Source organism: Triticum aestivum, chromosome 3D, assembly GCF_018294505.1.
Source record: "Triticum aestivum cultivar Chinese Spring chromosome 3D, IWGSC CS RefSeq v2.1, whole genome shotgun sequence".
Lineage (NCBI taxonomy): Eukaryota > Viridiplantae > Streptophyta > Magnoliopsida > Poales > Poaceae > Triticum > Triticum aestivum.
In genome coordinates, this window is record NC_057802.1 from 81,006,225 (window position 1) to 81,016,305 (window position 10,081).

Consider the following 10,081-nt stretch of genomic DNA (forward strand, 5'->3'; position numbering starts at 1 on the left):
ACCATATTCACGGACCACATCCGGACATAAAAACAGACATCTGCGATGTCCATTTGCGGGTCAGTGATGGAGACGCCCTTATATGTTGCCCTCACATCTCGGCCAGTTTGCATTTTAAGCCATTGGGCATAACTGGGTCATCTAGTCGGCATAAGAAGAAACAAGTTTTGAAGGCTTGTGGAGCACATCATTGGTGGTCCACTAAATTTTGGTTTGACTATAACGACAAAGTGGCAACTACTTCCAACCTTCCAGTGGAATTTGTTTAAGTTGGTCACTTGGTATCACCTACACTGTCGAGTGCTAACTGGCCACCATCTTATCTTAGAATAGAAGAAAAAAGAAGACACCAACAGGTCTCCACCGCCGATCACAGTGAATCCCTGCGTTTAACGTCCGAGATTTATCGCCCTTGGAGGCTTCGACCATAGCAAGTCTGTTGGCAGTAGAATTAAGTGACGTGCTGATCTGATCAGTCGCAATATACAAATCGCCACGCCGTGTTCGCCGGTCACTTGGATGCTTTGCCACGAATCTACGGTAAAAAAAAAAATTAGGATGGACTACGAAGGTGGGGCACGCGTAGTTGCCATGAAACTCAACTGGCTGGCCCCGCAAAAAAAAAACTCAACTGGCTGGAATCTTTGCCCGTACGGCATACTACATTACTACCACTGCTGCAATATATAAGGCGAGCAAACGCGCGCTGCTCACCCATAAACCGCTCCTGGTCCATTGCTTAACCCAGACTCAGCTAAGGATCGAGTCCGGCGACAATATGAGGGTACGGATTCCGTCTACTTGCAACATTTTTCCAATTTCTGTTCGGATTCTGTTTGTTTACTTGGTCTACGGGAATCGACGGCGGTTTGATCGGATTGTGCGTGGTGGTGTTGCAGACGGAGATGGTGATCAGGATGCAGGCGAGCTCCGACAAGGGCCAGCACTCCAAGGCCATGAAGATCGCGGCGGCAATCGAAGGTACGCAGCACCCCCATATACAAATTCCTCTGTTCTTGACGAGACTCTGCAATTGCTCAATGCGTCTGACGTCTGTGACGTATTCGATCAGGAGTGGAGTCGGTGACGCTGGCGGGGGAGGGGCGGAACCTGCTGCGGGTGGTCGGCGAAGGCGTCGACTCCAACCACCTCACCAGCAGGCTGCGGCGGAAGGTGGGCCACGCCGACATCGTCGAGCTGCGCACCCTGCAGCCGGGCCGCGGCTACGCGAGCACCACCAACGCTGCCGCCGGAGCCGGCTACCACTCTGCGCAGGCCGCCGACGCGGGCGCGCGCGGGGACGCCGCCGCCTATGGCGGGTACAGCAGTTACACCGCGGCCAGCTACTCGCCGGTGGCAGCCGATCAGTACCACCGCCAGCAGCAGCTGTCGTACGAGTACTACCCACCGGCGCCGTACGCTACCACCGTCGTCCACCACGAGTACACGGCCGGCGACCCAACCGGCTGCTCCATCATGTAGCGCCACCGATAGCTCTTGGTTTGGCGATTCTGTTTGTTTTGTTTGTCATGACTGCGTTCATTTTTCTTTGTTTTTCTTCTGTTGGAGGGTGCACTGTATCGTGTGTAGTGCGATCCATCGGGGCCAATTTTTGTCGGCCCTCGTTGGATCTGTAGTTTCTTAGTTAAACGAGTGCGTGGACGATGTCAAAGCGAGACGTGGAGTGCGAATTCTTGTGATAGCTACATTGATGTTTTTGTTCTATGCCTTGGATTGTCATATTTTGTCATAATATTTTTTATCAAGCTTGTTTAAAATTAGTTTAACAAAATAAGAGTCACAAGTTGAAAGCCTAAGGGAATTTTGCCGCACATTTTGTGTCCAAACGCCACGAATTTCACATGCACATAGCACACATGAGCATCTTGGATGTAAATAAAAAAACAGAATGTTGTTGACGTTTTCCTATTTTTAAGAATTTCACTGTTCATGGGTAGGAGCATCTGACCACCCTTTCCCCTTGGTACTGGCTTGTTTGAGATGCACTAGTTATGATCACAAGATTCAAGCTTGCATAAAGTTTACAAGGCCTATATCAAATTATCGATGATACTAGTGATGCAAGTGAAATTAATTTAGTCGCCAACAAAGTTCTGCTATATTTTTTAGCCACAATATCCACATAACTCATATTCCCGGCTGTAGTTGAAAATTTCACCGGACTAATGTAAGTGCATCTCAGCGCTAAAGCTACAGAGAAGTTGATGCCCAAATCATTCTACCAAAGATATGCCAAGAGCGACCAGCATTCCCATTGTCAGGAAAATCAACTGACACATTGAGTTGCTTAGCGTAGTTTTCTGATCATGCATCTGTGGGAGGACTCCGGCAACAGCAATGTAAATAAAACCACCAGCAGTAAATCCCTGTAGAAGTATGAATACCAGTTACCGAATCAGCTATAATAACACACAAAGTAAACATTACTTATATTAACTACTCCCTCCGATCAAAAATAAGTTTCGCAGTTTTGATCTAAGGTTAGTTCAACCTTAGTTCAAAACCGCGACACTTATTATGGATAGGAGGGAGTAATACTGTAATATGGATGGAAGCTAATTTGGTTGTGTGTGAAACTTGGGCGTCCCAAAAGAAGGAAGATTGTATCCTATCAAGATCTATGAATGAGACATTTTAGATGGTTTGTGTTGTGTAGAAAGTAGAAACAGCTTTAATAGAAAACTAGCATGGTGAGCACGGCTAAATATCCTATCGCGACATCTTTTTACAGAATCTCCATACTCCAGAACAAACTTTGGCCATTATGTTTCATATGAACATGCTTGCAAAAAGCTATACATGTAACATGATAGTATGAAAAATCCATGACGAGTAAAATGATAACTAATTTCACTTCACCAATATAAATATATCCAACTCAAAAAAGTTACACCCATGATTTTAGTCTATGCTTTTATATTTCATTGATGATAAATAACTAGATATCAAAGAAGGCATTTATCAATATATAGTTTTTTTCAATCTGAAGGATTATTCGACCAATAAATAAATCTATGAATAGAAGCCTCATAAGTACATCTTGTGTTTTCTCCCTCCAACCTCACATTGTTAGTGATATTGCATTTACGTTATCAGATTTGTGCTATATCATGAATAAAGATGCGTTCACATGTCTTTATTTATTTGTCGTCCATCCATCTAATGCAATTTATACATGATGCACATGTATACATATGGATTGCTAAAGCTTTATTCCCCTCAATCACTCACATTCTAGCATGCCTTTTTCCAAGGATGTCCATGTCATTTTATTCAAGTTTTTTGTTTACCGCTTCAAGGGACATGGATTGTTGTGCATCGATCTGGTGGTTCTTACTCATGTTGTATCGATCTGCTGGTTCTTACCCATGTCATGCATTCCCTGTACACAATCCTCAAACATTTTCTCCTCGCCACGCTTATTGTAGATTATTTTCTCTGATAATGCCCTGTACACGATCAGTTCTTTTATGGTTTCTCATAGGTTTGTATTGGGTTTCATCTCTAGCCTAAACTTGCTTGGGACAGAAAGCTTTGTTGTTTTTGTTATTGTTGTTGTTCTGCCATGGCCTCTCCTATGGGTTGCTAGAAAGTTATAACTATTAGTTTGTATTCATTATTAATATATGTAACATTCTGTATTCCTATTTCACTGACACATGTCATCAGTGACTTGTACTCCTTATTAGCACAACTCCAACAACTTGTATTACATACTTTGACATAATTTATTTCCCCCAATCTTAGATGTTGCATGGGAGCAATATAGGTTCATTCGTATGATATGCCGCTTGCACATGCATCGCATTCATCTTCCCAACTGAGCTTGGTGTGCCTTCTTAACACAATCAAGACAGAAGCCAGGCAATGAGCAATGGCGGGTGCAAGGGGCCTCACGGCATTGCTTCCGACGATGTCGGTGTCAAGCGTGTACAGGCGTCATGTTTTAATCACCGCCGAGTGTTCCCCTTCTTAGGGCTTGTACAAACTTTTCTTTCTACAATGCATTGAAACGCAAGGCTTTTGCGTTTTCTCAAGTAAAAAGAAATATCTGATTATTTGTACGTCTACACCTGGTTGTACTACTTGATTCTTACAAATTTGCGATTTCATTGTCGGACCCAGCTGCCCAGCTGATGTAGACTTTGCCGGTGTCTACCAATCCAACCATACCTTTACCTCAATGGCGTACCTTCGACTGGACCTGGCCCAAGCTTAGCTCGACTCTTTTGTACTCCATGTCAACATTGTCCCCATCATATTTGAATCTATGTGTGTCAATACATCTACCTATTTCATGCCTATTGATACATCTTAGGCATGATGTATTGATATCCACTGTCTCTACATACTTAAATGGTACTGAATGGAAATAAAGAGAATACTTGACACTTCAGTTTTAGATTTAATTAGTGTACAATTGTTTACTCTTAAATTTAATTATTTGTGACCTTAATATGGAGTAACGGAAATAAATTTGCTATATATTTCAATTCAAATTTTCATGTGTAAGAGAGTTGTATTTTCTACCTGCCTAATAAATTTTTATCTACTATTCCCTGATCTGGAATAATGCAATAGTATCATTCTTGCATACTAAATCAACTATTTTACGCATTACCGATCAGACTTTAAAACATTGACTACACGCTCAGTTATGCACCTTACATTTTCAAACCAAGGGACTGTTTTAGTAGATTTATACTTTTATCTATTTAATTAATACAATATGACCACATCCAGTACAACAAAAATACATACGATTTGCCTAATTCACATTCTATAGGAAGTACTCCCTCTGTAACTTCTTATAAGACGTTTTTATAGTCCATGACAGTGCCAAAAAACATCTTACATTAAGTTACAGAGGGAATAGATACTAAGCAAATAAGTGAAATCATTTGTTGATCAGCGGTGATGTCATTGCTTGCATATGTTATGGACTGATTTGGATGGACTTCGGTCACTGCCAATTCAGATACAAATACTGGTGTATTACATAGTGAGTTTAAGCTCATATGTTAGGTACATTGATTTCTAAATCTTAGCCATTCAAGTTGATGATCGATGGACTTAGATAATTCAGTCCATGTGGAAGCACATGGTGACTCGTTTGCCTTCCGTTTTAATAATAAAATAATAATATATATAGATAACTTACCTCAATCAAAGAGGAATGTCCTGGATCCGTTCCCAAAGACAGTGCCTACACATGAGGTAGAAAATTAGGGACTCAATCCAGAATAATAATTTTATTTCGGGAGAGGATAGAACAAGAACTTACCAGTGCTGTCCCACCCAAAGCAACCAGCGCAGAGAGAAAGTTGAAAAACAGGGCTTTAGATACGGTGAATCCTGAGCGAACCAGAATCCCAAAATCCCCAATCTTAACAAAGAGATGAGAAGTTTATCATCAACCAGCAGTATCATTTTTCGTGTAATTCAATAAAACTGTTCAGCTCACAAAAAAGGTTAATTCAAATAAAGTAGCACGCGTTTATCTGGCGAATGTTCGCTAGGGGCAAATTGCGAGCGAACGCCGCACTTGCCATGCCGGAATAACTAAAATTGGCATGCGTTTTTTTAGGGAAATGCCATGTAGGGAAGGTGAAATTGACATGTATAGGAAAGAATTGCCAGCGATTTAAAAAAATTTGCCATCCACGTGATCTGGATCCAATGGCTGTGGGGGCATTCGCTGGGACTGCCTTCCCAGCGAACGTTCGCCCACTAGCATTTCCAATAAAGTATCCTACATGCTACACGTAAACAAAAAAACAAGCATCACTGAAGATAATCTAACTAATCCGGTTGTAACAAACCAAGATTCATTTCCCAACTATGTAGAGCTTAGAGAAGTAGAGATCCAAAGCTACAAGCATAATAATACTAAATAATATATGAAAATCTAAATTCCACGTGACACATTAGCTATTCATTCATATATCATGACCAATATTTTCACTCCAGCGGAACTTCCTGAGCAAAAGGAGTTTGTATATTTATGTAATCTCCAGTTTTCACATGATACCACGGCAAAGTATATTCTAAAAAGATAAAATCATTATTAGTCACAGATAAGAAAGATTGGATGTGATACTGGATTCTTATCTTCTGGATCTGATGCACTTGTATAGAGAATATCACAAAATTGCTAGAAGAGCAGAACATGAACTGTCTCATGAACTTAGGGCACAAAGCCACAAACTACGTGCGGTCCCGGAACCGGTAACCAGATTGACACATCACACCATGTCTAAGCTAGCATTTCCAAACAGTCTTGGTCACGGTTGAAATTTTGTTTCAATGTGAGGTTCCAGTACCAAGACTTCTCTCTCCTCTTGGTACCAGTGAAAGTAGCAGCTGCTCATGGTCTTAACATACTGAACCAATGCCAAATATGTGTTTTAACTAATACCACGTAACAAGGCAAAAAAAAAAAGCAACACTGGTAGGAGGCAAGAGGAGAGAAATACTGTAAGTTAGATCTGATATCAGTTACTTGAGGAGGAAGGTAACCTCTTGAGGAAGTTCATGAGCGAGCAGAAATAAAGTTCTAGACCATCCTCCAACAGAACCATGTAGCAGAAAAGCACTTCCAAGAGCCATCCCATCAGTGAAGTTATGCTGCATTAATCACATAATTATTTTCTGAAATTCCATCAAATCAAACCTAGTAAAGGCTGAAAAATCTAATATACAGTCCGACTGCACGCGCAAGACTAAAACATAAAAATAGCTGTGAGTATTCAGATCATAGACTTACAACGCCATCTGAGAAAAGATTGAGGTAGCCAAACACGAGGTTGGAGTTTGAAACAGAGGGATCTTCACTCGATAATGCTTTGCCAGGGGCAGGAACGGTTTTAGAATTGATAGGCTCTCTGTCGGTGGCACCAGGCACCACGTCCAAAGCTGATCTCTGTGATCCTAAAACAGCTTCCTGTGAATAATACAAAAGGTTTTCACTAAAACAGTAGGGATGACAGACTAGTTACAGTAGAAATTACCAAAATATTAATTTAGTTTCACTGCTACATTTGCTATTTTATCTCTTTTATGTATATATGTGGCAGTCAGTATGTAGATTGTGACTACAGCTGTGGCACATCACAGTTTTGTGTGTCATGGTGCACCTTTCACAAATATGTCATTTGGCATGCTTGCAGGGCGACTTGACAACCACAAAAGGTAGTGTTGTGTTCGCACAAACATACTTGTCTTTAGCTGAACCTAGTGTCCTTCGATTTTTGGAATGCACTAAATTTTATTTCCCAGCTAAACAAGTTTCCACACTTTACAGGCATGTTTTCCAACCAAGGCCACTTTTGTTCCCAAATTTCGACAGTTAACTATTGTACTTCGTAAATGTAAATGAACTATATAAGGAAAAAAAACAGATTTTGCACACCTGGGCGGGGGCACTATATTTGAGATATGTTTTGCCATATTCAAATTGTACCAAATTTAATAAAACAAATCATGCATGTCCATCAGGTTCTAACATGTCCACATGAAAATTTTGGTACCAAAACATGAATACATGTGTCCTGAGTAAAAAGAAAAAATTGGTGCAGCTTGCTTAGTAAATAGTATGATATGCAAGGTGCATCAATTTGTTTGTTTCTCACAGGATGCATCTGATTCAAATTTTGCAAGTGTGTATGTCATCTCATAATGTCCATTCAAGAATTTTTTCCATACTTTTTCATAACATTTTGAATTGGAAAACACACATACGGAATATAGGGTGCAACGCTGCACAGGTGGAGATCAGCATTTCCACACACAAGTACCCATGCAATGATAAGACTTGAAGGCTTAGGAGAACATATTGGATACCTTCAGAATTTATATCAACTAGAATTAGGTATACCTTAGTAGCATTTGACTCTTGCTCATTTTCAGCATCTATTGTTTTTCCAGTTGCACCATCATGCAAAGAATTTTGTTGCGCTTGATCTGTGTCTTTACCCTCATCATCACTTTTTATGTGATCCGACTTGGCCTTATCACTAATGTCTTGTCGCTTATGATGGTGATGATGGTGCCCATGGCTATGACCCCCCCTTTGAGAATTGTCCTCAACGTACCTCACAATCTTCTCGACAATAAAGAACAATACAATACCAACTGCATGAAATGGTTGGATGTTTCAAGGAATATTGCATAGAAGCATGGAAAAAGAAAGGAGATTAGCAGTTGAGTTATAAAATGATTAACAATTTCATCATTGCATTTACATTTGTTCAGTAACATGCAACAATGATTAATTACTAATAAAACTGAGCAATCACATAATAAGAAATAATAAGATAAAATTGGTAGGCCTTATGGCATGTCAACATTGATTATCCTGAAAATAAAATTCCGACTTTGATAAATAATTGGTAGGCCTTTTGGCATGTTAATCCTAAGGGAAAACACTGTTTGATATAGGTATGTAAGGTAATACTCACATAAAATAGACAAGCCAACAGAAAGATCTTTCAGGGAGTGTGCATGTGACTGCTCATGAGCATGATCATGATCCTCATGATTGTGTGAATGAGAGTGCCCTCCACCTGTGTACCCAATGAAACATAAAATGAGGAACACATAAGAGTACGGCTAAGACAGATTAGCACCACAAATGGTGTAAGAGTACTGCAGGTACAAAGGTCAGAAACATAGCCAAAAAAAAGGTTCATGAAAAATGCATTACTTAGGGCATGTCTGAAACACTAGAATTTCCCCGGATTTCTCAGGAAATGATATAATTCAAGCAGAAATGCCCTATAACATTCAAGGTTCCTAACAAGACCGTTGCTAGGTGTACAGTTTTTGTCCAAACTTTAATATCAGCATGACAAACAAATGATGCTATTACATGTTAGCTGAAGTGCAATACTTCAGTTCCATATAAACTCTTAACAGTCAGGGGAAAGGCTTAAAAAAATGTTAATCATGCCCTAGATCCTACAAATAGAAGATACCGTTATCAAGTAGATGGTTCAGTTTTAGTCTCCTAACAGAGTGCACGCATCGGATAATTTGTTTGTGAGCTACTGTGCTTCTATTTGGCATACAAACAAAATATCTTTACAGGCAGCAAAATACACTGTAGCGAGCAGACCATGCATCAACATTGCGCACAGTTTCACTCCAACAGACCCTTTGCATACACCCACCTGCTATACCCCACGATACCTCCTTTTACCAGCATACATATAGGGAACAATATACAACAGCCCTTAAAAACTGACAGGGAGGCTGACATGCAGCTACAGTTATCATGGAAACAATATGCTAAGTTACCTCCGTAGAGTTTTTGAGCTCTTTGTTTTAGGGGCTTTTCTTCTCCCTTTGCTTTTTGTTTAGGCTAGGCTGCTCTTTGCTTTAGTTTTTGTTCTGGTTTGAGTTTGTTTTGTAAACCTCACATCATTTCAACGCTTTCTTCTTCTAATACAAAAGAACATGTCGTGCGGTGTGCGTTCGAGAAAATGTGAAGTTGCTAACTGATGGCAATTGATGTTGATAATGAGTAGATCAACTGTTAGTGCACACAAATTCTGACTTTCTGAGATGCACAACAATGAAGGCATGAAACAAAAACATAAGAACAAAAGACATAAAATGCATCAATACCAAAAGCATGAGGCAGTTGATGAAGGAATGAATCTCCAAGCATTGCGCCTGCCTACAAAACATCATAACGAAACAACAAAAAATCTGTTATTGATTATTCAACAGCAGCTCAGTGAGGAACCTAGAGAAAATTATAAAGCAAAACAAATACTTGATATGATAAACCAAGGAATTCAATAATTGCGATGCATAATGTCATCTCAGATTCTTTGTTAGATTAATTTTTGTTGAGGTACAGTATTCCTGCACCGCACACAGTACGTTGTGGGCTGTATTTGCCTGTACATGTGCGGTTCGAGGGGACCATACCTGAGCAGCCGGTTCCCTTAGACGCGTCACCCCTGGTTTCCATGCGACTACCAAAGAAGGAGTCGAAGGCTTGCACGGCAAGGTCAAGATGGAGGGCGGCGGCCACCAACCAAGACCCTTATAT

General features: G+C 40.4%; 2 protein-coding genes across 2 annotated transcripts in view; one reads left to right on the forward strand and one right to left on the reverse strand.

Annotated features, from left to right (window-relative positions):
• The first annotated feature begins 715 nt into the window (after window positions 1–715).
• Window positions 716–1,714, forward strand: LOC123074192 (uncharacterized). Its single transcript, XM_044497095.1, has 3 exons — window positions 716–784; window positions 900–981; window positions 1,073–1,714. The coding sequence occupies exons 1-3, from the start codon at window positions 779–781 to the stop codon at window positions 1,480–1,482; spliced, it is 498 nt and encodes a 165-aa protein (XP_044353030.1). The 5' UTR covers window positions 716–778; the 3' UTR covers window positions 1,483–1,714.
• Window positions 1,715–2,013: 299 nt separating this feature from the next.
• The window catches only part of LOC123077544 (IAA-alanine resistance protein 1), a 9,706-nt gene continuing 1,638 nt past the window's right edge, over window positions 2,014–10,081 (reverse strand). Inside the window, exons 4-11 of the mRNA XM_044499828.1 lie at window positions 9,649–9,700; window positions 8,481–8,585; window positions 7,898–8,154; window positions 6,788–6,964; window positions 6,541–6,648; window positions 5,306–5,407; window positions 5,183–5,227; window positions 2,014–2,387 (exon numbers count right to left, since the gene is read on the reverse strand). Coding sequence (XP_044355763.1) covers window positions 2,235–2,387; window positions 5,183–5,227; window positions 5,306–5,407; window positions 6,541–6,648; window positions 6,788–6,964; window positions 7,898–8,154; window positions 8,481–8,585; window positions 9,649–9,700 — 999 coding nt within the window. The 3' untranslated portion in view covers window positions 2,014–2,234. The remainder of the gene's footprint in view (window positions 2,388–5,182; window positions 5,228–5,305; window positions 5,408–6,540; window positions 6,649–6,787; window positions 6,965–7,897; window positions 8,155–8,480; window positions 8,586–9,648; window positions 9,701–10,081) is intronic.

Bases quoted from the DNA above. Each gene is read 5' to 3' on its own strand.
- LOC123074192 (XM_044497095.1), top strand. The intron at 982-1,072 runs GTACGCAGCACC...GTATTCGATCAG, and splicing joins GATCGCGGCGGCAATCGAAG to GAGTGGAGTCGGTGACGCTG.